At 33.5% G+C, this 27909-nt stretch overlaps 1 protein-coding gene across 2 annotated transcripts in view; it reads left to right on the top strand.

The window, feature by feature from the left end:
• LOC139513495 (integrin alpha-PS1-like) overlaps positions 1-27909 on the top strand; it is a 63781-nt gene that overhangs the window by 9446 nt on the left and 26426 nt on the right. For both annotated transcript variants that reach the window (XM_071302063.1, XM_071302062.1), the window contains exons 2-12: positions 4788-4915; positions 6631-6716; positions 9659-9823; positions 10829-10874; positions 11239-11361; positions 14544-14760; positions 16267-16357; positions 17811-17949; positions 19134-19228; positions 22883-23178; positions 27572-27734. In XM_071302063.1, coding sequence (XP_071158164.1) covers positions 4788-4915; positions 6631-6716; positions 9659-9823; positions 10829-10874; positions 11239-11361; positions 14544-14760; positions 16267-16357; positions 17811-17949; positions 19134-19228; positions 22883-23178; positions 27572-27734 — 1549 coding nt within the window. The remainder of the gene's footprint in view (positions 1-4787; positions 4916-6630; positions 6717-9658; positions 9824-10828; positions 10875-11238; positions 11362-14543; positions 14761-16266; positions 16358-17810; positions 17950-19133; positions 19229-22882; positions 23179-27571; positions 27735-27909) is intronic.

Here is a 27909-nt window from a genome sequence, read left to right as displayed (position 1 = left end):
AAAATTGGGAATTATTAGTTTTATTTTTTGAAGCTTCCTGACTTATGTGACGTAGTTTAAGTCTTTGATGCATGCCGGGAGTGAAAATATCTCATATAAGTCTTGTTCGTTAACAATCTAATTACGCGATTTAAAGCGCATCGACGACTTTTGGTGTAGCTATTAACCAACGAAAAATAAGTGATAGCCATGCAACTTTTAAAATTAGATCGTGTGGATATTTTAAAACGAATTTTAATAATAAAATTAATTCATACATAGAACATTTTTATGATTTGTTTTGTACAAATACTTTAAACAAACATATGAAATTGACATGATCAATAGTGTATTAAAAATACATGTTTGTATTCTGACGTATTTGCTTCATTACAGCAAACATTTTCACTTGCTTGTACGGTGGAAATAAAATGTGTATTATTTTGTGACACCTAAAGAATGTTGAATGCGTAGGTTAACTCAAGGTAATTAAAAGATTAGCATTATGTAATTCTAATCCTTTGATCCTCATTCAGTGAAATCTAGGCGTCACGGTTCACTGGCATTCAGGTGTGAACAACATAATTGTGAACGGGACTCCGACAAAATTTCAGACACATGAATGTAAAAAAAAAAATTAAAATTAATTAACGGGAATAATAAGATCGCACAATAAATGGATAGCTGTTGTATATTTTTATATTTTACATAAGATCACTTTTTAATAAATTATGACTTTTGATTACTTTAGTAACGATAAAACACTGAATTATTTTAATTGAAGAATTTATAAATAAAAATAGCCTTCTAAACACGAGTTTATGAACTAAAAATTGTACTATTTCAAATAAGGATCGGCAGCCTTAAATATTTCAAACAGATCATTAACAATTGCAATTATATATTTTAGTCCATCCAAAGTGATCTTTAATTACCTATTTAGCAATTAATGTGCTCATCAAAATATTTTAAATCTGACAACACATGAAGACTTCAGATATTTAAAAAGAAAAATGTTTAAAAAAATTGACAGGAAATTAAAGGATCTAATTGGAATGGAATCGACAAATTACGAACAGATATGCTTTTCAAGTGTGAACAACATCAACAAAATTTATACATAATCGGGAATATGACCTTCTTAAAATACTCTTCGTCTCACACCGTAACTATATATAATACTTTAGCTAATTGACCAACGATGTATAAAAAAAGACAACGAATTTAATGTCATCCTTCCCTATTTTTTAATGTAATTATAAGTCTGTTTCAACTGGCAAGAATACCACTAAAGCGGACAAGCAGTTTCTTTAAATTGCTGTCATTGAATATCTAGAGAGAAAATAAATCCCGAAATTGATTTGAAACTTTGATACTCTATAGTTTTCCCGGAAAATATTCACATCCCTCGGTATAAGTGTACTTCCAGTGGCGTATATATTACATGCATTTTGGAACAATTGTGACGAAGACGAATTTCGTCCTTTTTTCGAGAACAATCTAATTGAATTATAAATGTCCATAACTTCGATGAGCCAAATAAAGTTATATATCGACCTGTGTTTAAATCTCTTCTTCTTCTCCTTCTTCGTTTGGTATACAATAATCTATCGACATTTGATGATTACTTACTGTTGGCATACGTGGACTTTTCATTTTACAAAACTTTTACCCCAATTTACGCAAAATATATTATTCTTTCTTATGTTCTATGTATAAATGTATATATTTTAATTTGCGCTATAGTTCCGTAACTTATAATCCAGGCGTATATACGAATGGTCGACAAGTGCGTACCTTTTTTTAAATCAATATATTTCTGGTATGTTCCAATCTGTCCTTCACCATTGACAACGAGTATATATTACATTTTACCAAATTTACTCTTGGATTTTTTTTTTTATTTCATCAGATCTGTTGTTTTTTTTTGGTATTATTTATATTTTTATAAATAATTTTCTTTTAACCAGAAATGTTATTCATAAACAAGCGTATATGTTTAGTAATGACTATATATTATATCACTTTCGGACACGCAAAATAGAGATGTATATTATACACCTAATAGTTCAAAATGGAAAGTTATAAGTTATCGGCCGTGTACACTTATCAATACACTAAGAAGTGAAACGATGCATGAATTTGCAAACTCGACAGGAAATCGCTTGAATACCTGGACGTGTCACCTCACACCCCCTACAATACCTTTGGGAGTAATACCTTTAGCCATGCGGGTGATCAGTGGAGCGAAGATCCTAATTTATTTGAATAAAGTTTATTACATAAAAGAATTATGAACTAATTAGATTGCCGAAAACAATTCAAGTTTCACGGAAGACTTATTTATGATTTGAAATTTTGACTTTTTCACTAATTCCTATATTATCAGTCTTAAAATAACAGATCATGGTTATTAAAAAAAAAAAATTTCCGTATCAAGTTAACTAGTCGGATAAAACAACCGTACGATTGACGAGATATCGACACGCAATTACGACTACATCGGGTTACTGTAGTTCTGGTCCTTAGACATATCGCGACTGCAAATCGGACAAGGTGACAAAATGGCCGACCGGAGAGAATTGATACTCTAAATTTAAAATCGATGGTGATCTCTTATCTAGCAGAATAAAACTTTAATACCTATGAATTTGAGCATTTTTATACAGAATAAACATAATATCAATTTTTGATTTTTTTGCGAAGTTTCCCTTTAATGAAACATTTAAATGGTTGGCCATCATCTTTTGAATGTCTTCTTAACTCAGTTATTATCAGTTAAATTCTGTTGTTCTTGATTGTCTTCAAAATTTATTTAAAATACATGTACATTTAAATGCCATATATATATTCATTTGTAAAAATCTAAGTGATTGATAGAACCCCAATTTTTAACATATTTTAAATCTTTAAAAAGTATTTCCAGAAGTTTCCCAAAAATCTTGCTATCCACAAAGAGGCGAAAGATACCAGAGGGACATTCAAACTCATAATTTGAAAAAAAAAACTGACAACACCATGGCTATAATTATATGAAAAAAAGACCAACAGACAAAAACAACATAATATGCCATTCCTCTGCCTTTTATTTTATTCTTACAATTTGATCTACAATCACATCACAAATACATTGCAGGTAATTAAGGGACCCATATACTATTTATCCAATTGTTTGAATTATTTTTCTCATTTCACTTTCACCGAGACCTTATAAATGATGGTGTAAGGGTGAAGCTATTTACATGAGAAAGCTTGTTATTACATATAAATAATTGCATGGCATGAGTTGGAGATAAAATATGTTTTGATAAGAAATGTACAAGATAAAGATGATATTGAATGCATGTTTTTATACCCTTGAAACTAACATATGTTTGTTTTCTATGTAGACACAAATTATAGAAAATATATTTTGACAAGAATCTTTGACTGTTCAATTAGGGACAACATTCATGACAAAGAGCATTTCTTGTGTTATAAAAACAGGCAAATTAGATTATTTTCATCCTTGTAGTGTTCATGTCATCCATTGTTTACAGAAAAATTACTGTTACAGTAAAAGTTAATTATAATTAAAAAATAATTCATGGGGGCTTGAATATATCTTGATTTTACTACAGGTTGGATCTTTATGACAAATATTTTACCCTGATTGATAGCAAGGGGTTAAATTATGGCATTAAGCTCATTCATAAAAAAAGCACAAGACTTGGATGTGTACTCAAAGCGTTTGTAGGAAGTCATGTTAGAAATAGGAAATATATAATTAGTATAAATATTTATAAATACAAGCACAGGAACTTTTAAATTTTACTAAATTAAACACCTTCTTTCATTCAATCAGGAAATATAATTGGGTATTAAATGGTTGTGTGTTTCTTGTTAAATGATTAGATTGGGCCAGGGGCACATATTGTCCGGGGACACAATTTCACCGTTTTATGATTTTGAGGTGTAAACACTTCAAAAGATGGCTGAAATGAAAGAAATATGCCAATAAATTATAATTTTATAACAAATATGATTAATTTTTAAACTTAAACAAAATTGCGGCACTTACTGCAAAGGACCGAAAAACAAACAACGATTTTCGGTCAATTTCCTGAATAAAAAACACGATTTTCAAAGAAGTTTTTCGTAGTAATTATTTGACTGATTGGCCTAAATTTCTGTTTTTTACATCTTTGAAATGTCTGCTGTTCATCTATAATGAAATTTATTTGATAAATATTATATAAAGCTGCAGTTATTTGGTTTTAAATAGATGTGTAAAAACGGTGAATATGTGTCCCCCATTGACGAAACATCAGGAAATTTCAAACGCCCTTTTATCTAACTTTACAGGTGATTATTTTCAAACAAACATGTTTTCAAGCTTAGGAATGTTTTGCATTTGAAGTTATCTTCATATAGAAATATCAGTATACTTCAAAAACGTATACATATAGACCTGAACATAAACTGCAGAAAACATGGAAAGATATGGCGAAAATGAGCACCCCACTCTAGGATGTTTTGTGATTTTTAGCCTTTCCAAAAGAAAAGTAGGGTCACAACAGTTAAAAATCACTGTACTTTTCCATCAAGATTCACCTTACATTTAGTTTCTTAATTTTAAAAAATGCGTACGTAATTAAAAAAAAAAGAAAAAGTTGTCTCCTATTTATTTGATATGGTGCATTATATGAAAAGTTTATCAATTTCACTTATCATTGTCTCTTTCTTGTCGTTTTTATATGTAAAGTTCAGAAATTGACAACAATTCTGTCTGACCATCTATATGATATTTGAATGTTTTATAATTGCAGGTTATTAGTTGGTTCACCAAAGTTATCAAGACCTGGTGATATACACAATAAGACTGGAGGCTTATATAAATGTTCATTTAATTCTTGGTGTCCAGAAAGTTGTGCCATACAGTTACAGGCAGAATCTAGTGAGATACAAATAGTATTGATATCTTCACTTCATTTAATCCTAAGAGTTGCCTTTATCTGGTAACAAAAAAGTGTTGGGTTATTTCACATGGCCAGAAATGTCAAGATTGAAAGTGACAAAAAGCAATGTTTTTTTCTGAAATATATATATAATGAAATGGAGGGGTGGGGGTAAGTTTTAGAAATTGCATATTGCGCATATATCATAAATATTCTGGTCAATCCCTAAATTTACTGGTAAATATTGCTATTTAGGGAAGTCCATAGGCACCTGCTTCAGACTTCAAGAAAAAAAAAACTAATTTGTCTACCTCATGAACTGAAAAGGACATGTAAAACTATATTTTGTATTACTGGTTGTTTAATTTTACATGTAAATATATTCTGCCTTATACAAAGTTAAAGTCTGAAGAGAAGAAACTTGAAAAATTGTAGAATAATGAGATTGACAACCAAAATACCAGTTTAGCTATTTACAAATTAGAATTTGATGGCTTAATCAGTGTATATTGTGATGTATTGATTACTCAAGCTAGTTTGCTCCATTTTTACATATTATATACCCAGTTGGACAACAAATATTCAGTGTGGTAGATTGATAAATAACATGGATATTGATTAGGGTAAAGACTGATGAGAAATTTAATAATAAAGGATATGATCTTACATATAAATGCATTTATACACATTGTTTCTTATTAAATGTTAAACATTTTGATGGAAACTTGTGAGATGTTCTTGAACATGAAACTTTTAAAGTACATTTGTAATATGAAATATATAGGATAAGAACAAACTGATATGCACAAACCATAGAAAGCACTTAAGGTGGTACCTAACACTACAGGGAGATAACTCTGTAAAATCAGGTAAACGTTTTAATTACGTTGTGTTGTTAAGGGAATATTAAGCTTCTCAATGATCAAAATAAGTGTTTGTCAAACTGCTATATAACCAGTGTAATTTTTCTGATAAAACGGTTGGTTCAAATTTTTTTAAATTTTTATATTTTTGTAAAAGGGTCAAAGTAAATATTTTGTCAAAATTTTAAGAAAATTAAACGAGCCAAATTAATTTTAGTTAAAGTGTTGGGTACCACCTTAAATTGTTGTCAAAATTCTTAAGATAGGAACACATTTACAATTAATGTTATTTTAAATATCTTAAAAAATCTATTCTCTAAGAAGACTTCTGTGCACAATTTTGCTATCAAATTTTGTTCTATGGATATTTCAAGGAAAAAAGGGGGAACTTTACAAAAAGTATACAGTGGTTCCAAATGACTTCTAATAGTGCAAATCTGTGAAGAACTGAGATCAAATGATCCACATGTTGATTAAATAAAAATAATCAACATGTCAGGAAAGGGATAAATCTTGTAAGAGTTAGAGATGCTCTGTGAAAACATTTTGATACACACTCACTGACAGGGATACAACAACAACAAAAATCATTTAGCAATGAAATGAAAATTTTCACTAGTTGATCATTGTAATAAGGTGCAATTTCAAACTGATATTAGAAATGTAATTTTGGTCAATTACAAAGTATTGTTGGGTACAAATCCTCTTGGATAAGCACAGTAAATAAACAACTCAGATCATGTGCAAGCATGTGCCGATAAATACAATATGTAAAACATTGTCTCATGTGTATAAAACCATATACCTTCAGAATTTGACATACATGTAATGGTAGTATTTTTATATTGCAGATGACATAAATAGTATTACTGGAACCAGAACAGACCAATGGTTTGGGTCGGTTGTGAGGAGTAGTGGTAAAGGTGGATATGTTGTGGTAAGTGTTATATATAGTTAAGATCAGTGGTGTAGGCTGGTGGTAAGGTGTACAAAGAGCTTACATGTGACATGCTTATCCTGTATATTGTAGATCAATAGTTGGAGGTAAGTAGTTGGAGTAAAAAGGTAAAGATAGATATATATTAGGTTACATGTTAGTTTGTTATACATGTATTGATACAAGTTAGGGTTAGGAATACTATTCTGTGGTACATGATAATGTTTTTTATATGAGCGGTAATGTCAGTGTTTAGAAGTTGTTGTATAGTAGGTAGTTTGCTATATCAGGTTTTGATTATGGTAGAGGAATTGTTGTAGATGTTTTTACTATTTTAGATAAGCAGTATAAGATGTTAGTAAGTAGTAGTATGTGTTTAAATAAGGTGGATCAGTGGTAAAATTGTTGGGAAGAATTGTTCTAGGACGTTTTTTTGATTACAATATATTTGTTATTTAATAATTTAGTCAATGGTTTTTGGGAGTTGGTTTTAAAGTCATAAGAAACGAGTGAGTGGTGAAAAATAATTTTTATCCAATTCTTGAACCAATGCATGTATATATCATAAATTTAGTTCTCTGTGCACGATTTTCTCATTTTTTATGCAAATATATCCAATAATCGTCAATTTGTTTTCTCTCTGTCTGTCATCATTAAATGCTGTGTTTTAAAGCCGAAGTTTACCGATTGTCACCTAATAGTAAACAAATAACAATAAGCATGGGTATTGAGCACGTGTTTAACATGTACAATCAGATAATTGTTTATTTTAATAACATACCCATGCGAATTGCGACCACCAGATTTTTACGAGGAGGGTTACGCTCAGGTCACTATGCATACGGAAAATATGTCGGCGAATTGCTTCCTGGAAGGAAGCAATTAAATATGAGTAAACTTCTTCTAAATGTGGACATATTAAAGAATTTTCCTCAGAAAAAAGTATATGTACATAAGTTGTATAATGAAAACTATCCATTTAGTTATAAAAAACATATGCATATTTTTTTTCAATTTGAGGTTTCTTATGACTTTAAAGTAGAAGTAGATTTAACATATGGTGAGATTGTTGTATTTTAAGAAAATTTTAGAGCATTGGTTAAGTTGTTGCATGATCAACAATAATACCAGTATACACATTTGTATTATTGAATACATTGTATAATAATATTTTTTTTTTAAATCCTATTTATATTCATACCATGCATAGACTCATTTGAATTTAGATGGTGTCTACATAGCCATCAAGTTAACCTCGGAAGACAGCAGATGGTCATATAACCCAATATAAACAATTCTTAAACATAAACACAAATATAAATAGATAGGGACCACATGCAATTAGATTGTCTATGTCTGCTTGATTTCATATTGTAGAAAAAAGTATGTTTATCGTAGTTTTTGTCTCGCCTTGATGGAGTCAAAAAGCGAGACATAGGTATGCTGTTTACGGCGACGGCGTCAACAATGTATTAGTTTGTGATTAGGTCTAGTTCATGGTGAACCACAAGTGACAGATCAATCATATTTGGTATGCAGTTGTATAAGCATTGGCACATCTCATTTCCTTGGAGATTATTTGGCCCTGCACCCTCAGTCATGGTCTATTGACTTCGAAACTTTTGCCTAATTTACATGTATTAGTTTGTGATTAGGTCAGTTCAAGGGGAACCATTAGTGGTAGTCCAATATTTATTGTTATTCAATTGTATAGGCATTAGCACATCTCATTTCCATGGAGAATATTTGGCCGTGCCCCTCAGTCACAGTCTAATGACTTTGAAACTTATTAGTTTACATGTATTAGTTTGTGTTTAGATCAGTTTTTAAAGATGAACTTCTAATATTTAGTCAATGATATTTGGTATGTAAATTTATTGGCATTTGCAAGTATTGTTTCCATGGAGATTATATAGCCCCACCCCCTCTTCATGGTTCATTGAATTTGAAACTTTTACATAGTTTACAAGTTAATGTTTGTAATTTGGTTTGGGAACATCTTATAATAAGTCAATGGTATTTGGTATGCAGTTGTATTAGCATTGGCACATCTCATTTACATGAGCTTGTTTAGCCATGTAACTCAGTCATGGTACATTGACTGAATATTTGCATAACTTGTGTAAGATGTTAAGGTCATAAGAAACCTCAAGTTAAAAAAAACCATGCATATGTTTTTTATAACTAAATGGATATTTTTCATTATACAACTTATGTACATATACTTTTTTAGGGAATTTTTTTTTAATTTGTCCACATTTAGAAGAAGTTTATTTATTTTTAATTGCTTGCTTCCAGGAAGCAATTCGCTGACATATTTTCCATATGCATAGTGACCTGAGCGTAACCCTCCTCGTAAAAATCCTGCGATCGCAATACGCATGGATCTGTCATTGAAATAAACAATTATCTGGTTGTACATGTTAAACACGTGCTCAATACCCATGCTTTTTGTTATTTACTTACTATAAGGTGACAATCGGTAAACTTCGGCTTTACAACACTGCATTTAATGAGCAACCATATTTGTTAAATCATAACACACAGAGAGAAAATAAAATTGACGATTATACGATATATTTGCGTAAAAAATGACTACTTCGTGCACAGAGTTCTAAGTTTATGATATATACATCCATTGGTTCAAGAATTGAATAAACATTATTTTTCACCACTCACTGGTTTCATATGACTTTAAGTATTGCTATTTTGATTTCAACATTTGCATAATCAAAATTACATAAAAAGGCAAGACATATCTCTGTGATAACAGTTTATTACTTGTATAAGACAGATTGCCTGCTTAAAGCAAATAATTATGTTTTCCTTGAAAACAGCATAAGGCTTTAAACTGTATCAAATCATTTTGAAATTCAATGTTGAAGTGTATAAACTTTTAGATTGTATGTCTTTAGCATATATAACTCTTATATCTTTTATAGGTCTGTGCCCATAGGTATACTATTAACTATAGTGGTGTGGGAAAATGTATAGCCTTGCGAGAAAGTTTAACTTTTCACAAAATGGTAACACCATGTGCAGATGACACAGACCAACACAAGGGAACAGCATATTGTCAGGCAGGAACATCAGCTGATATCAACATGGTAGGTATTTTATGTTCTTGTATAAAACCAGTTTTGAGAAAAGACTTGGAATTTAAATGTGTATGGTCAACCCTCTATCTAGGCTTTTTAATTCCCATATTTTAAAAATGGCCCCGCTGTAGTGGAGGGGGCATTAAGTTTTACCCTTGTTCGTATGTATGTCTGTCCGTACGTCCAAAAGTTTGTTTCCCTTCTCTTACTCCAGTTTGCCTGACCATATGTTATGAATTTTGGTGGCATCATTTAAACTGTTGTAGAGTTATGCCTGTTACAAATGAAAAAATGCTGAATTTTGCGTTTCCTTTCTCTTACTTAGTTTGCCTAAACCAAATGCTATTAAACTTAAACTCAATGCTCATTACCACAAAATACAGATCATTCATGAATTTTGGAGGCGTCACTTTAACTGTTCTAGAGTTATATATATATATGCCCCTTTACAAATGAAAAAAAATGTGATTTTTTTTAGTATGTTCTAATACTTTCATTGACTTTAGTTTGCCTATCCAAATGCTAAGAAACTTCACAATGCTAATTACCACAAACTGCAGATCAAGTTTGAATTTTTAGGGTTGTCAATACATTTTCTAGAGTTATGCCCCTGTACAAATGGAAAAAATGCTGAATTTTTTGTTTTTGTTTGCCTTAAACCAAATTTTATGAAACTTATACACAATACTTACTACCACAAAACTCAGATCAAGTACACATTTGGATAGGGTCTCTTTTGCTGTTCTTCTGTTATGTCCCTTTATATGCAAGCTGGGGCATCATCTGTGCCCCATGGACACATTCCCCATTTTTGTTTTCTTCTGTATTTGATTTTCCTTTTAGATTAGAATTATTCAAAGAAGATATTTTTGTAACTTCATCTTAATTGTGAAATTTGAACAATTTACTATTTTCTTTTATGCAGTTTCTGGAAAATGATTAAAACATCCATCATGATGACATATACTTGTAACTTTGTTCTTGCTGTGAGATTTTCTAACCTTTTTTTTCAAGGATGGTACAGTAGTCCTTGGAGGTCCAGGAGCAGGAGATTGGACAGGTTAGAACCTTTGTTTTCACATTATTATTCATAATCTTTTAACCCGAGTATAAAATTTAATAAAAATGATCAGAATTTTCCTACCATCAAAGATCTAGGTAGCTGCCTTTAAAGCGTATCCACGCTCTGTTCAGCGTATTCACGCTTTGTTTAGCGTAATCACGCTTTGTTTTTGTTTGAATTTTTTAGCATAATTTAAATGAATCTTCAAATTCAGGAAATAAAACTTGTAAGACTTGAGACTTGAGACTGCAATTAATAAGATTCTTTTAGTTTATACAGTTGAGTTGTAGTAAATTCAGCGGACAAATTGCTTGATAGCTGCCTGTTTATAAAGTGGTCATAAATTGCATTTATTTTGTAGGTGGTGTGTTTACATTACTTGTCAAGAGACAACTTGGAGTCTCCCTTATTTATTACAACTCGCCATGGAGACAAAAGGAGCCAGGCAGAAAGCCAGCACCAGTAGAATTAAGTTCATATATGGGTAATGATTTGTTTAAGGGTTATAGTCACTAAATTTATTAATCAATAGAAATCAAGAACAATCTATACTGTTACAATCCTTTAACCAGCAGACATCTGTTCTGGTTCTTACACAAATAACACAACGTGGTGTAGTGGTTAGCACATCAGACTTCTAACATACAATCCTTTAACCAGCAGACATCTGTTCTGGTTCTTACACAAATAACACAACGTGGTGTAGTGGTTAGCACATCAGACTACTAACATACAATCCTTTAACCAGCAGACATCTGTTCTGGTTCTTACACAAATAACACAACGTGGTGTAGTGGTTAGCACATCAGACTACTAACATACAATCCGTTAACTGGCATACATCTGTTCTGGTTCTTACACAAATAACACAACGTGGTGTAGTGGTTAGCACATCGGACTACTAACATACAATCCTTTAACTGGCATACATCTGTTCTGGTTCTTACACAAATAACACAACGTGGTGTAGTGGTTAGCACATCAGACTACTAACATACAATCCTTTAACTGGCATACATCTGTTCTGGTTCTTACACAAATAACACAACGTGGTGTAGTGGTTAGCACATCGGACTACTAACATACAATCCTTTAACCAGTAGACATCTGTTCTGGTTCTTACACAAATAACACAACGTGGTGTAGTGGTTAGCACATCGGACTACTAACATACAATCCTTTAACTGGCATACATCTGTTCTGGTTCTTACACAAATAACACAACGTGGTGTAGTGGTTAGCACATCAGACTACTAACATACAATCCTTTAACCAGCAGACATCTGTTCTGGTTCTTACACAAATAACACAACGTGGTGTAGTGGTTAGCACATCAGACTACTAACATACAATCCTTTAAGTTTAACCAGCAGACATCTGTTCTGGTTCTTACACAAATAACACAACGTGGTGTAGTGGTTAGCACATCAGACTACTAACATACAATCCTTTAACCAGCAGACATCTGGTTCTTACACAAATAACACAACGTGGTGTAGTGGTTAGCACATCAGACTACTAACATACAATCCTTTAACCAGCAGACATCTGGTTCTTACACAAATAACACAACGTGGTGTAGTGGTTAGCACATCAGACTACTAACATACAATCCTTTAACCAGCAGACATCTGGTTCTTACACAAATAACACAACGTGGTGTAGTGGTTAGCACATCAGACTTCTAACATACAATCCTTTAACCAGCAGACATCTGTTCTGGTTCTTACACAAATAACACAACGTGGTGTAGTGGTTAGCACATCAGACTACTAACATACAATCCTTTAACTGGCATACATCTGTTCTGGTTCTTACACAAATAACACAACGTGGTGTAGTGGTTAGCACATCAGACTACTAACATACAATCCTTTAACCAGCAGACATCTGTTCTGGTTCTTACACAAATAACACAACGTGGTGTAGTGGTTAGCACATCAGACTACTAACATACAATCCTTTAACCAGCAGACATCTGTTCTGGTTCTTACACAAATAACACAACGTGGTGTAGTGGTTAGCACATCAGACTACTAACATACAATCCTTTAACCAGCAGACATCTGGTTCTTACACAAATAACACAACGTGGTGTAGTGGTTAGCACATCAGACTACTAACATACAATCCTTTAACCAGCAGACATCTGTTCTGGTTCTTACACAAATAACACAATGTGGTGTAGTGGTTAGCACATCGGACTACTAACATACAATCCTTTAACTGGCATACATCTGTTCTGGTTCTTACACAAATAACACAAAGTGGTGTAGGGGTTAGCACATCAGACTTCTAACATACAATCCTTTAACCAGTAGACATCTGTTCTGGTTCTTACACAAATAACACAACGTGGTGTAGGGGTTAGCACATCAGACTTCTAACATACAATCCTTTAACCAGTAGACATCTGTTCTGGTTCTTACACAAATAACACAACGTGGTGTAGGGGTTAGCACATCAGACTTCTAACATACAATCCTTTAACCAGTAGACATCTGTTCTGGTTCTTACACAAATAACACAACGTGGTGTAGGGGTTAGCACATCAGACTTCTAACATACAATCCTTTAACCAGTAGACATCTGTTCTGGTTCTTACACAAATAACACAACGTGGTGTAGGGGTTAGCACATCAGACTTCTAACATACAATCCTTTAACCAGTAGACATCTGTTCTGGTTCTTACACAAATAACACAACGTGGTGTAGGGGTTAGCACATCAGACTTCTAACATACAATCCTTTAACCAGTAGACATCTGTTCTGGTTCTTACACAAATAACACAACGTGGTGTAGGGGTTAGCACATCAGACTTCTAACATACAATCCTTTAACCAGTAGACATCTGTTCTGGTTCTTACACAAATAACACAACGTGGTGTAGGGGTTAGCACATCAGACTTCTAACATACAATCCTTTAACCAGCAGACATCTGTTCTGGTTCTTACACAAATAACACAACGTGGTGTAGTGGTTAGCACATCAGACTACTAACATACAATCCTTTAACTGGCATACATCTGTTCTGGTTCTTACACAAATAACACAACGTGGTGTAGTGGTTAGCACATCAGACTACTAACATACAATCCTTTAACTGGCAGACATCTGTTCTGGTTCTTACACAAATAACACAACGTGGTGTAGTGGTTAGCACATCAGACTTCTAACATACAATCCTTTAACCAGCAGACATCTGTTCTGGTTCTTACACAAATAACACAACGTGGTGTAGGGGTTAGCACATCGGACTACTAACATACAATCCTTTAACTGGCATACATCTGTTCTGGTTCTTACACAAATAACACAACGTGGTGTAGTGGTTAGCACATCAGACTACTAACATAAAGGTTCCTGGTTTGATCCCTGTTCTGGGGAGAAAATTTCAGGGACTGAATTTTCGGCTCTCCTTTGACACCATTTGCAAGTATGGTCTTGAGAATGATAATAATCCATCAGTAGGGGACAATAAATGGCTGACCTGTGTTAAGAGAGAGCCATATCTCTTGTACGCTAAATACCCCCTTGTGTAGATTTCGTAAAAGAGCAGGCTAATGTTCCTACAAGACAGCACTCGCACCCTCAAATCTAATGTCACTTTTACTCAAATAACACAAAATACATGATGTCACCAAAAGATGTTTTATTTTTCAGGTTACTCTGTGACATCAGGCCACTATCACTCGACTAATTCAAATGACATGATGTATGTGGGTGGAGCTCCCCATGCAAATGGAGTGGGTCGGGTAGTATTGTTTTACCAAGAGACAGGAGGTTATTTGAAGTATAGAGACAATCAGATTATTGAGGGTGAAGAGCAGTTTTCTCTGTTTGGGTTTGAATTAGCTACTGTCGATTTAAATAATGATGGGTAAGAAAGCTTTAATATTATACATTTGTTTTGGTTTGCTTCTAATATTATAAGTTATCTACGTTCATATCCGTAGATATGGATATTTTAACACCCTGAAGTACCCCAGTACACCATGAGGCGTAGCCGAAGGGTGTACAGGGTACTGAAGGGTGTTAAAATATCCATATCTACGGATATGAACGTAGATAACAAATTTATCCCCGGTCTTAGTCCGAATCGGGCGGGTTTTATGGAAATCGGGTACAAAGTGTAACGCGAAAACAACGTTTTTTTCATTATCTAAAAAAGTTTTATTGAAATTTGGAAATTTTACATATTTTTTACAGGGTGTAGGGTACTACCTTTGGTAGAACCCTACAGGTAGTCAAATATAAGACGTCTTTAATACAGAGACAGAGAAACTGGATTGAGTCAAATTTGGCGCTCAATGTTGTGAGCGTTACGCCATAGATGGTGTGACGTCAACGTTGGTAATTTGCATAGCTAGGTCAGTAGTCCCATACCTTGAAAATGTGACAGTCAAGTGATGCATTTGATGGAATGAGTGTAAATGATCAGCATAATAAGACAAACTCGATAATGAATTAAATATTTAATTACAAACATCATGGATAATCTACAGAATTCAATATTTCACAAGGAGCAATCATGGAACTAAGGAAAACTTGCGTGAAGTTTCCCGGGATAATGGTTAGCAACGTCCGGGGATATGGGTTAGCAACACCCAGGGCTATGGGTTTTGTAACGACGTGCGCTAACCAATCAAAATCCTAGATATATACTAAGCCGGGGATAAGTATAACTATCAGACAAAGGTGTATAAATGTTGCCTTTGCTTGGAAATTACACTTGGAGTATACTGTTGATTCGTAATTATTTCTTTGACATCAATGTTCATGGATTTCGTTGATACAGTTATACTACTAAATTAAATGTTCAAAGAATGACAAATTTTCTATAGGCTAAGTAGGCTTTTATGAAGACTTCCGCAAAATACAAAATTAAATATCAACCAACATGAAAGGTTTCATTTTATCCACAAAATTTGGTACCCACGAAAATAAATGAATCTTCAGTAATTATACTCCTTCAAAGCCTTTTGACTATGGTGTGTATATATATAGTACTGGAAAGCAGTGTTCAATAAGGTGTGAATTTGCCTTTTCAGAATCTAAAGGACTATGAGTTATCTCACTGTTTGTACACCAAAATGAAAATAACATTATGTCATTTGGTTTAATTTTAATTGTTTAGAATGTATCAACCAATCACAACGTTTCATTGTACACTATTGAAAATATTACCCAGAATGCAGTAGATTCTGAAACAGAGTATTGTAAAATAGGTATAAATTCGATCTCAACTCAATTGCTTTTCTCACTTTTGCAGTAGCAGCTGAGGCGAGAAAATCAAAATTGTTGAGATGACAACAATAATCTATAATTATACATGCAATGGCTTTAAAACTTTATAAAAAAAATGAGTCTTGGTGTTTTTTTACAGATATGATGACCTGATTGTAGGAAGTCCATTACATTACGAGAAATCAAGAGCTGGAGGTGCCATATATGTTTACATGGGAAAAGCTGAAGGGGTAAGATATTTTTTGACATAGACATATGCTTTATAGGGGTGTTAGTTGTCAATTTCATGTTCACTAATTTGATCCTAAAGTCCAAAAGAAACAATTAGCAATGCATGTTAAAATGCATCACCATTTTTGTGTTTAGAAGAGCAAATGCCATCTTTTTCATCAAGAGGACCTGTGATGACGGCCAATGATCATATAAGTAAACATAAATAAATAAACAAGCATGTACTATCATATAAAGATGATTTTTGTATGTCTGTTTGATTTCATGTTTCAGATCAGAAACATATGTTTTTCATTGTTTTATCTGTATAAGACTTTACAGTACACATAAAACTGAAGATTGAGCAACACACTAATCTTACATGTGTTTGTACACATAAAACTGAAGATTTATCAACACACTTAGCTTGCATGTGTGTGTACAAAAAATACTGAAGATTGCGCAACACACTTATCTAACATGTGTCTGTACACTTAAAACTGAAGATTGAGCAACATACTTACATTTTTTTTGTAACTTACATGTGTCTGTACACATAAAACTGAGGATTGAGCAACATACTTAACTTGCATGTGTCTGTACACATAAAACTGAAGATTGAGCAACACACTTAACTTACATGTGTCTGTATACATAAAACTGAATATTGAGCAAACAACTAAGCTTGCATCTGTCTGTACACATAAAACTGAAGATTGAGCAACATACTTAACTTGCATGTGTCTGTACACATAAAACTAAAGATTGAGCAACACACTTAACTTGCATGTGTCTGTACACATAAAACTTAAGATTGAGCAACACACTTAACTTGCATGTGTCTGTACACATAAAACTGAAGATTGAGCAACACACTTAACTTGCATGTGTCGGTACACATAAAACTGAAGATTAAGCAACACACTTCACTTACATGTGTCTGTACACATAAAACTAAAGATTGAGCAACACACTAAACTTACATGTGTCTGTACACATAAAACTAGATTGAGCAACACACTTAACTTACATACATGTGTTTGTACACATACACCTGAAGATTAAGTAACACACTTAACTTTACATGTGTCTTAACACATAAATCTAAAGATTGAGCAACACACTAAACTTACATGTGTCTGTACACATAAAACTGTAGATTGAGCAACACACTTAACTTTACATGTGTCTGTACACATAAAACTAAAGATTGAGCAATGCATTAAACTTACATGTGTCTGTACACATAAAACTGTAGATTGAGCAACACACTAAACTTACATGTGTCTGTACACATAAAACTGAAGATTGAGCAACACACTTAACTTACATGTGTCTGTACACATAAAACTGAAGATTGTGTAACACACTTAACTTACACGTGTCTGTACACATTATCTTGCATTGAAACGCCTTTCCTTTAACTACCTCTTGTCAATATGGTCTGCATTAAAAGATATATATTTAATTCAGATAACAAGTGGTAGTAAACCTGTGAGGATAACCAATGAGAAGGAATCTGAAGAAGAATGTGCTATGACAACATGTACAGAATCTCGTTTTGGTTTCTCTCTATCACCTGCTGGAGATATCAATTTAGATGGATATCAAGGTAATGAATAAGAATAAAAATAGAACTTGAACTGGAAGAACAGACAAAAAGTTAAAGACAATTGCCTACATTCATTCTATTTTATTATGTTCACATCATAAATGTTTGTAAGACCTTTAAGTTAGACAAAACACATACAGCAGTATGAAACACCAAATCTGTACATTTTGCAGTTAATACAACGTTAAACTGGTTCCCAGCTGACTATTTTATATTCTCAATGCAATAAGTACAAGCAGATTCCAGTTTACATTATGTTATGCTATGAAAAGAAAAGAACAATTTGAAGCAAATACTATTGCTCTCAGTCAATATTTGGTTTTTAAATTAAAATTGCATTTGTGAACTATAAGAGATTCGAAAAATGCAGCACGCTACAATTTTAAAAACCAACATGGCAGAACTGAAACAATCAATATCAACTTTTTTCTCTTATTTTTGGCATGCACTACTCTATAATTTGTATCCTGTTAGGCTCTTTTAATTTTGAAGTTAAAAGATTTAGAACCATACAAGAATTTTGGAGTAACAGAATTGTTTCATCTGATAAGAGATCATGAGCATTGGATAGAAAATTTTGTTTATAATATGTGGTAACATTGGGAAATTGCTGAATGACAACATCAAATTCTCCTTGATGCTTCTTAAATGTAAGTTTGTCATCCTGGGGCTCAGTTCACCTGGTGGGGTGATCCCTGACTATAACCTTTAATAATCCATATTTTCTCATGTAAGAGTTCAATACTCCAATACTAAATGACCATCATAACTTTTGCATATGCATTTTGTGGGTATAAAAACTCAGAGAATAGGAATATATATGTGTATTATTGGTTAATAGATTTCGTTGTTGGCACAGTCTGGATCTATATTAATTTTTATTCCGCATTTATGGGCATTATGTTTTTCGGTCTGTGCAGCCCTTCATACCTTCTTCGTCCATTCGTCTGTCTGTCCATCCGTTGTCTTGTTCCGCTTCAGGTTAAACTTTTTGGTCAAGGTAGTTTTTGATGAAGTTAAAAAAAGTCCAATTAACTTGAAACTTAGTACACATGATATGACATGATCTTTCTTATTTTAATGCCAAATTAGAATTTTGACCCCAGTTGCATGGTCCAATAAACATAGAAAATGATAGTGCGAGAGTTACATCTGTATACTACGGACACATTCTTGTTTAACAGATTTGGTTGTTGGTGCACCATATGAAGAGAATGGAAAAGGAGCAATCTACTTATTCCATGGATCAGCTGATGGTATAGTAAAGAAGTATGCACAAGTAAGTTTACTGTCCAAATCAAAAAGATCGATAGGGACAGGGCTCACACTACTTCAGAATTATAGGGAGAAGTGACTTCTCTTTTTGAAACTGATAGGGAGAAGTGGTGAAATTTGAAAGAGAAGTGCTCATTCGTGCGATGCGATACAATGTTTGGATTTAGTATAAAGGGCCATATGTAAATAATGTTCTTTTTATATTGTTCAATTCATATCTGAGTAAAAAAATTACAATTAAAGTAACATTTGAAATTAAAAGTTGTTTAAGTTTTACTAAGGTTCTTGTGAGAAACTACCAACTAAATATCTAGCACTAAAAAAAACAAAATTATTTTAAAAAATGTAAAGAAATTATAATATATCAATTACAATTTAATTAAAAATTATCTTGTGTATGACATTCAGTGTTTCTCATAAAAAAAATATAAAAGTTATTAAGCTGGGCCAGAATATATTGATATTTATAGTATAATAGTCTCAGAGTTAAGCAACTTTAATCAATAGTTTGAAACAATCCATAAAAAATATAGGGAATTATATACACCAATCAGTTAGATGTTACCAAAAGGCTGTTAATGCGTGTGGAACAAGGGTCCGGAAACGGTCATATATGCCAGACATGACCGATTCGGAAACTCAAAAGTCCTAATCATTTATTGGGATTTAGGTCAAATTTTATTTTTCAACAGAAATAATTTCGGTCATTTCGTTGAGATCGAGTTTCAAAATCACCATATTGAACATGTTTTTGTTTTCTTATCGATTTTATGTAATTAAACTGCCACTCCAGTAAAGTGTTATAATCCTGAGGGCCCTCCTAATAACTATTTTAATGCCTCGGGGAGCTATTGGCTAATGATCGCTAATCTCTTTACCTGTGTTTTTAATTCACACCGGACTATTAATCACAAGCTCCAAATTATAAAGAAATTAAAATTATACCAACTGTCTTCATTATTTAATTACTTTTCAGCTAAGACAATTATCAATTATGATTAAAATTTAATTAAAACTTGATTTAATTTACGTAGAAAAAAGATTTTTTTCACTATTAACACACGTGCTTTGTTTACTATGTAATACGCATGCCTGAAATTCTCTTCCGCAGATTTGACACTAAATCGTAAATTTAAAATTGCTTCATGCTAAATAAAGCAAGTGCAACTATTTTCATTAATATTCTTACATTATTAAAGGTAAAACATCAAAAAGCGGATGTTTTCCTGTGAATTTGATCAACAAAACTTATCCCGGAAATGAGTCCGGAATTGTTTGTTTTAGTATTATCGCAGTACATCCGGTTTTAATTTCGACTTCAGAATCGAAAGAAACGTAAGCGATGACTGAGAAAATTATCATTTTGAGTCATTAAAATCATTTTATTTTTAAACTGTTGCCTTCCCTTAATTGCTCTTGATCGATTTTAGGAAAATGGTAGGATAAATCATGAAGTAAATGCGATGCAACAGTGAAAAAAGTTCGTTGATGCTACGAGTATGAGCATAAGCATGCAGTAATGAGATTTTGACAATGTTTTTGAAAAGGGGCACCAACTTTTATGTTATATGAAAATGACCGAAATTAGGTGAAAAAATTTCCGGATCCTTGGTGTGGAATGCGTAATTTTCCCCTTTGGGATCAATATTCTTCTGTCAGCTGTTCCATCCGTGCGTCCGTAGTAATTATTGTAAAAGTACGGATTTCGGTCATAGCTGGTCCGGTTCAGATCCGGAGTTTAGAAATTGGTCAATGGCGGACGAATGCAAGAAAATTTACAAAAATAAACGATGTTTGACAAGTTATTTGGAAAGGAACATGACGTTTTTAATGCAATAAATGGATTAAAAATTTACTGGAGGCAACTTTTATCACGTTTAAATGAAGTAATAAACTTATGTTGCCGCCGAATTTGAGGTTGATGTACGTTTTCGAGTAACAAGCTCAGGAACTTGCAGAAATGCACGAAGTGATAAAAAGTTGTATTTTTATCAAATAACCTGCTACACACTACGAAGACAATGCTTCAACCTCTTTTCTAAAGATAATGAATCGTTTATGTCTGAATTTCTTTAATTATCAATAAAAAATTGATGTTTCATCAACTTGGTAAAAATTGAAAATGTCCGATGTCGGTGATGACGGAAGCGACTATCGTCAAGAACAGGGCGACTTGTTTTCGCTTTTGGGGGTCGGGGAAAGCGAAGTGACGGTCGGGAAGGCGACTTCTTCGCCCAAGTCGCCTGGTAGCGTGAGCCCTGTAGGGAACAAAAAAGTCATGAATTTTGTATCAGAAAATCCCATGTGTAACTGAAATGTGCAAATCGGAAGCAGGACAAGTCGCCCCACTGGCAAGTCGCCCCACACCTAGTCGCCCCACTTTTTCACCAACTCGCCCCACTTAAAAAAAATCGCCCCAACCTGGATCACCAACTCGCCCCACTTTTTAAAAAATCGCCCCACATGTGAAATTGGTTAAATCATGTTTAATATTACTCCTGCCAACTCGCCCCACTTAATGGAAAACGGTAATATTTAGATATAAAATTAAAATATAAAAACTCGCCCCACTTAAAAATAATTTTCGTATTATTGAAGAATACTGAACTGTATTTTTTTAAGATTAGTTATTTGCATAACAATTGAAAAGAAACCTGTTAATTGTATCATAATGCAATATATCATAATACTTAACGGATTTCAATTAACAGCAATTTGTTATCATAGCAATTACCAGATTGATTACTTTTGTCTCTGAAATGGGATAGCAAATAAGTGGGGCGAGTTGGCAGGAGTAATATTTACGGAATTTAACTTATATACAACGGGATAACATCTTTTTCCATAAGTGGGGCGAGTTGGCATTACTACATTCATCCTGGTTAATAATATAATATAAATCTAGATATTATCGTTTTCTTTCAAGTGGGGCGAGTTGGCAGGAGTAATATTCACGGAATAACATCTTTTTCCATAAGTGGGGCGAGTTGGCATTAATATATACATTCATCCTGGTTAATAATATATTAATCTAGATATTATCGTTTTCTATAAGTGGGGCGAGTTGGCAGGAGTAATGTTTACGGAATTTAAGTTATATACAACGGGATAACATCTTTTTCCATGAGTGGGGCGAGTTGGCTTTACTACATTCATCCTGGTTAATAATATGTTAATCTAGATTTTATCGTTTTCCATTTAGTGGGGCGAGTTTTCAGGAGTAATATTAACGGGATTTAACACATTTCACAAGTGGGGCGATTTTTTAAAAAGTGGGGCGAGTTGGTGATCCAGGTTGGGGCGGTTTTTTTTAAAGTGGGGCGAGTTGGTGAAAAAGTGGGGCGACTAGGAGTGGGGCGACTTGCCAGTGGGGCGACTTGTCATGGATTCTGCAAATCTAGAAAAGGACTTTATTTAAAGTAAGTTCACTTTCATAACTTTCCATTAAGTCATTAGAGAATTCTTAGTTATTTAAAACAAAAATATTATCAAGGTAACAGTAAGTGTTGTTAACATTTTCTATTATGAAATATAAACAAATCCTTTTATAGTTTGGCCATAAACTGTGATTCCATACAGTTTAAGGAGTTTCCTATTAAAAGTGAAAACTACAAACACCTCTGATGTAGATATATAATACATCATGATATTATTGTAGAGAATATCTGGAAAAGAGATTGACCCCACCATCAAGACATTCGGGCATGCACTTAGTGGTCAGATGGATTTGGATGGGAATGGTTATGATGATGTAGCAGTTGGATCATACCAAAATGATACAACCTATCTGTTACGAACCAGACCAATTGTGCATCTGTCAGCAACACTTAAAGTCTTACCTGCCAAATTTAATCTGAGTCAGCCTCCAGATTGTGTTATTCCTGGTGAAACAACAAAGAAGTATTGCATTGACCTGAAAGTCTGTATGTCATTTACTGCCAAACCACTAAACAGGTATGTATTATTCTAAGATAATTTATTTAGAGAGGTACTAACGACAATGTGTCCAGCAAACATATAGCAGACAAACTAAATTTCAAGTCGGATAGGTTATTTGTATACTAGTAACAAACAAATGTTAGAATGTATTATTGCTAGAGTTATATCTTCCCTGAAGGCTAATTTGAGTAGCTTAACTATTAAATATGAATAGAAAAAGCCCATATTTTTTCTGCTACACATTAATATATAAATAAATTTTGAACAGGCAATGTTCGAAATTTATGTCTGCATCTGCCATTCTGTTAAAAATGAAACAAGTAAAATATGAACAATGAACATATTGATGTGCATTACACAATTCATGACCTTCCTCATTGGTTGTCTTGTTTCATATCTAAACACGTTTTGCTATATAGAGATTTTAGTGTTTATGGCAGATCAATTTGTATCAAGTTTTTTACCCAGCATCTCCTTATCCTTATATATGTATAAATGTCTAAGAATATAACTTAAACACGCTAATTTTCTAATAGATTTTAAATAGAAATACTCAATATTTCGCAACTAGCTTCATCAGGTGTGTGCATCTCTCAAGGTGAAATTGGATGCATGACAAAAAAAATATTTTTGTAGCTTCATCTCTACAAGAGTTGAGGAAAAGTGTAACATATTGATTGATGTTGCATAAAATATGTTTGTAGCTACAACTACATGAAGTTGGAATAAAAGTTTAACACATTAATAGATGTTCGATTAATTGTATGAATTTCTATAAATTAATTTGTACAATTTCAAGATAATTATGGTTTTGATTTGCTTTTAAATCTTTTTTCGTCTCTCTCATTGAGTCCACCAGGTTCAAGAGTTCGTAACTGGTGCATCCAAAATCTCTCTCTTTTTTGTCTTCCTTGTGTATCCCAATTTTGATTTTTAACCGGATTTTTGTGACAAAAATGTCGGTTATTGATTTGGGAATGTACGGCGGGCTGGCGGGCGGGCGGCAATCAAATGTTGTCCATGCATTTACTCATGAACCGTTAAACCAAAGCTTTTAAAATTTTAATATGTTGTTACTGACAACTAAATGAAGGTCAAGTTCAATAATGGCGATTTTGACTTTTACCGTTCAGGAGTTATGGTTCTTGAAAGATTGAAAAATGGAGTTTCCAGTTGTGTCCGTGCATTTACGCATGAACTGTTCTACCAAAGCTTCCCAAATTTTAATATGTGGTTACCGATGACAAAATGGAGGTCAAGTTCAATAATGACGATTTTGACTCTTACGGTTCAGGAGTTATGGTTCTTGAAAGATTGAAAAATGAAGTTTCCAGTCGTGTCCGTGCATTTACGCATGAACTGTTCTACCAAAGCTTCCCAAATTTTAATATATTGTTACTGATGACAAAATGGAGGTCAAGTTCAATAATGACGATTTTGACTTTTACCATTCAGGAGTTATGGTTCTTGAAAGATTGAAAAATGGTGTTTCCAGTCGTGTCCGTGCATTTTCTCATAAACCATTCAACCAAAGCTTTTGAAATTTTTATATGTTGTTACTGATGACAAAATAGAGGTCAAGTTCAATAATGACGATTTTAACTTTACCGTTCAGGAGTTATAGTTCTTGAAAGATCGTAAAATGGTGTTTCCATTCACGTTGTTGCATTTACTAATGAACCTTTCAATCTAAGCTTTTCAAATTTTAATATGTTGATACTGACTACAAAATGGAGGTCAAATTTGATATTGACGATTTTCACTATCAGCATTCATCAGTTATGGTTCTTGTGATATTGCCAGGACACAAATAAATGTTAATAAATCCAGTTTGCTGTCGTTGTGACAGCCTCTTGTTCTCAATGATTTGAAATGTGACGTTTTCAAAATCATGTCCTACTCTTAAAAGGTGTCTTGTAATTGGGCAGTTCCTTTCTTTTATATAAAATGACCGATGGTTATTTAGTCGGATGTTAAATGGTGTTTCTGTTTCACCAACATATTATAATTTGCAAGTTCCACACGTTAGAACATTAATGCAATTTTGCGTTTTGCAATTTGATGTTATAAATATGTTGTATTTTTTCTTTTTGACTGTGCTGACGAATTGGGTTTCGATGTTGGCGACTTTGCAGCACTTACAATTGCCCCTTCCGCATGGTTTATAACCTCCGATTGTTGATATCTCCTGTTTAGATACTTTGGATGTTACTAGAATATCTTTGAGGTTTTTAGGTCTGCGGTAAGCCATAGCGGGAGGTGATGGAAAAATCTCTTTTAAGGAATGATCATTTTCAATAAGACGCCAGTGTTTGTGGACAATTGATGAAAGATTTGTCAGGTGAGGATGAAAGCTAACAACAAACGGGATTTTATTTGTCTGGGCCGTCTTTTCTTTGTATTCAAGTAGGTTTGTTCGGTCTTTTTCTTTTGCTTTACCGAAAGCTTCTGAAATATTTTTGTTCTTATAACCTCTAGATTTGAGTTGCTATCTGAGTTGCCCCAAATGATGGTTTAATTTTGATTCCGATGAACAAATCCGTTTTAACCTGATGGCTTGGCTGTACGGAATGCTCCGGGAGCAGTGTTTCGGGTGACAACTCTTCGGAGAGAGAAATTGGTGTTTATCAGTTTTTTTGGTGTGAAGGTTGGTTGTCATGACTCCGTTTTCTAAAGTTATGGTGGTGTCGAGAAAACGGAGTCATGACAACCGACCTTCACACCAAAAAAACTGATAAACACCAATTTCTCTCTCCGAAGAGTTGTCACCCGAAACACTGCTCCCAGAGCATTCCGTACAGCCAAGCCATCAGGTTAAAACGATTTGTTCATATACATGAATACATGGCTGTGTACATTATGTTTAAACAACTCGTCTAAACATCAACCCAACAATGTTAGATCTGTAAATTTGCTTTCGCAAATTTTTTGTTCTTCCCTCGCCTGGATTTGAATCCATGCTACTGAGATATCGTGACACCAAATCGTCTGCTTTGTAGCCGTCCCGCTAGACCACACGACCACCTGGGCTTCATAAAAATGAAGCTATCGGTGGCCATATATATATGTAATTATAAAAACAGGTTTAATCCACCATTTTCTACCATAAGAAAATGTCTGAACCAAGTCAGGAATATGACAGTTGTTGTCCATTGGTTTGATGTGTTTGAGCATTTGATTTTGCCATTTGATAAGGGACTTTCCACTTTGATTTTATTGTCGAGCCTGCAGCAGAAAGCTCGACATAGGGATAGTGATCCGGCGGCGGCGGCGGCGGCGGCGGTGTTAGCTAACTCCTTTAAAGCTTTATATTCTAGAAGGTGGAAGACCTGGATGCTTCATACTTTGTATATAGATGCCTCATGTTACGAAGTTTCCGTCAGTCACATGTCCAATGTCCTTGACCTCATTTTCATGGTTCAGTGACCACTTGAAAAAAAAGTTCAAATTTTTTGTAATGTTGAATTCTCTCTTATTATAAGTAATAGGATAACTATATTTTATATGTGCGTACCTTGCAAGGTCCTCATGTCTGTCAGACAGTTTTCACTTGACCTTGACCTCATTTCATGGATCAGTGAACAAGGTTAAGTTTTGGTGGTCAAGTCCATATCTCAGATACTATAAGCAATAGGGCTAGTATATTCGGTGTATGGAAGGACTGTAAGGTGTACATGTCCAACTGGCAGGTGTCATCTGACCTTGACCTCATTTTCATGGTTCAGTGGTTATAGTTAAATTTTTGTGTTTTGGTCTGTTTTTCTCATACTATATGCAATAGGTCTACCATATTTGTTGTATGGAATGATTGTAAGGTGTACATGTCTAGCGGGCAGATGTCATGTGACCTTGACCTCATTTTCATGGTTCAGTGGTCAATGTTAAGTTTTTGAGTTTTGGTCTTTTTATCTAATACTATATGCTATAGGTCAACTATATTTGGTGTATGGAAATATTTTATGATCTTTATGTCAGTCGTGCAGGTTTTATTTGACCGTGACCTCATTTTCACGGTTCATTGCACTGTGTTAAGTTTTTGTGTTTTGGTCTATTTTAACTATAAGTAATAGGTCAACTATATATGTTGTATAGAAGCATTGTTAGCTGTACATGTCTGCCTGGCATGGTTCATCTGACCTTGACCTCATTTTCAAGGTTCATTGGTCTGTGTTTAGTTATCTTGGTTAATGTTAAGTTTATGTGACAGTTGTTTTAAAGCTTAACTTTATACCTAGGACTATCAACATAATATCAATGATTAGTATAGAAGGCGAGACATTTCAGCATGTGCACTCTTGTTTTAATCTCGAAGTTCAGTATTTTTGTGATTTTACTTTTTATTTATATCATGTGACATTTATAAATTAAGAACCATCAAGCAAACTTTTTGTCTGTTTTATGTTTTCAGCTTTAATACTCCTCAGTCCATACTTTACACAATTGAGATTGAGAAGGGTGTGAGTAAAAAGCGAGCATTATTTGTGAATCCAGGTGGAACAATAAAAAAAAGTTTAACCAATTTAAATCAACAAGGGGTGGAAGTGTGTACTACAGAGAAAATTAAACTAATTGTAAGTTTTATTATACTGATCAGCATTAGAGGGAGTTATAACAGAGCATTATAAGTAAGGAATTCCTATTATATGTCTATGATGGAATTTTGTCTTGGTTAGAAGAGTATGAATTACTATGAAAGGAACATTACACATTTCTTCAGAAGTTCATATCAATTTGAAACATTACAAA

Source organism: Mytilus edulis, chromosome 2 (assembly GCF_963676685.1).
Source record: "Mytilus edulis chromosome 2, xbMytEdul2.2, whole genome shotgun sequence".
NCBI lineage: Eukaryota > Metazoa > Mollusca > Bivalvia > Mytilida > Mytilidae > Mytilus > Mytilus edulis.
The sequence above is the reverse complement of the archived record's forward strand: the minus strand, read 5'-3'. Positions and strand labels throughout refer to the sequence as shown.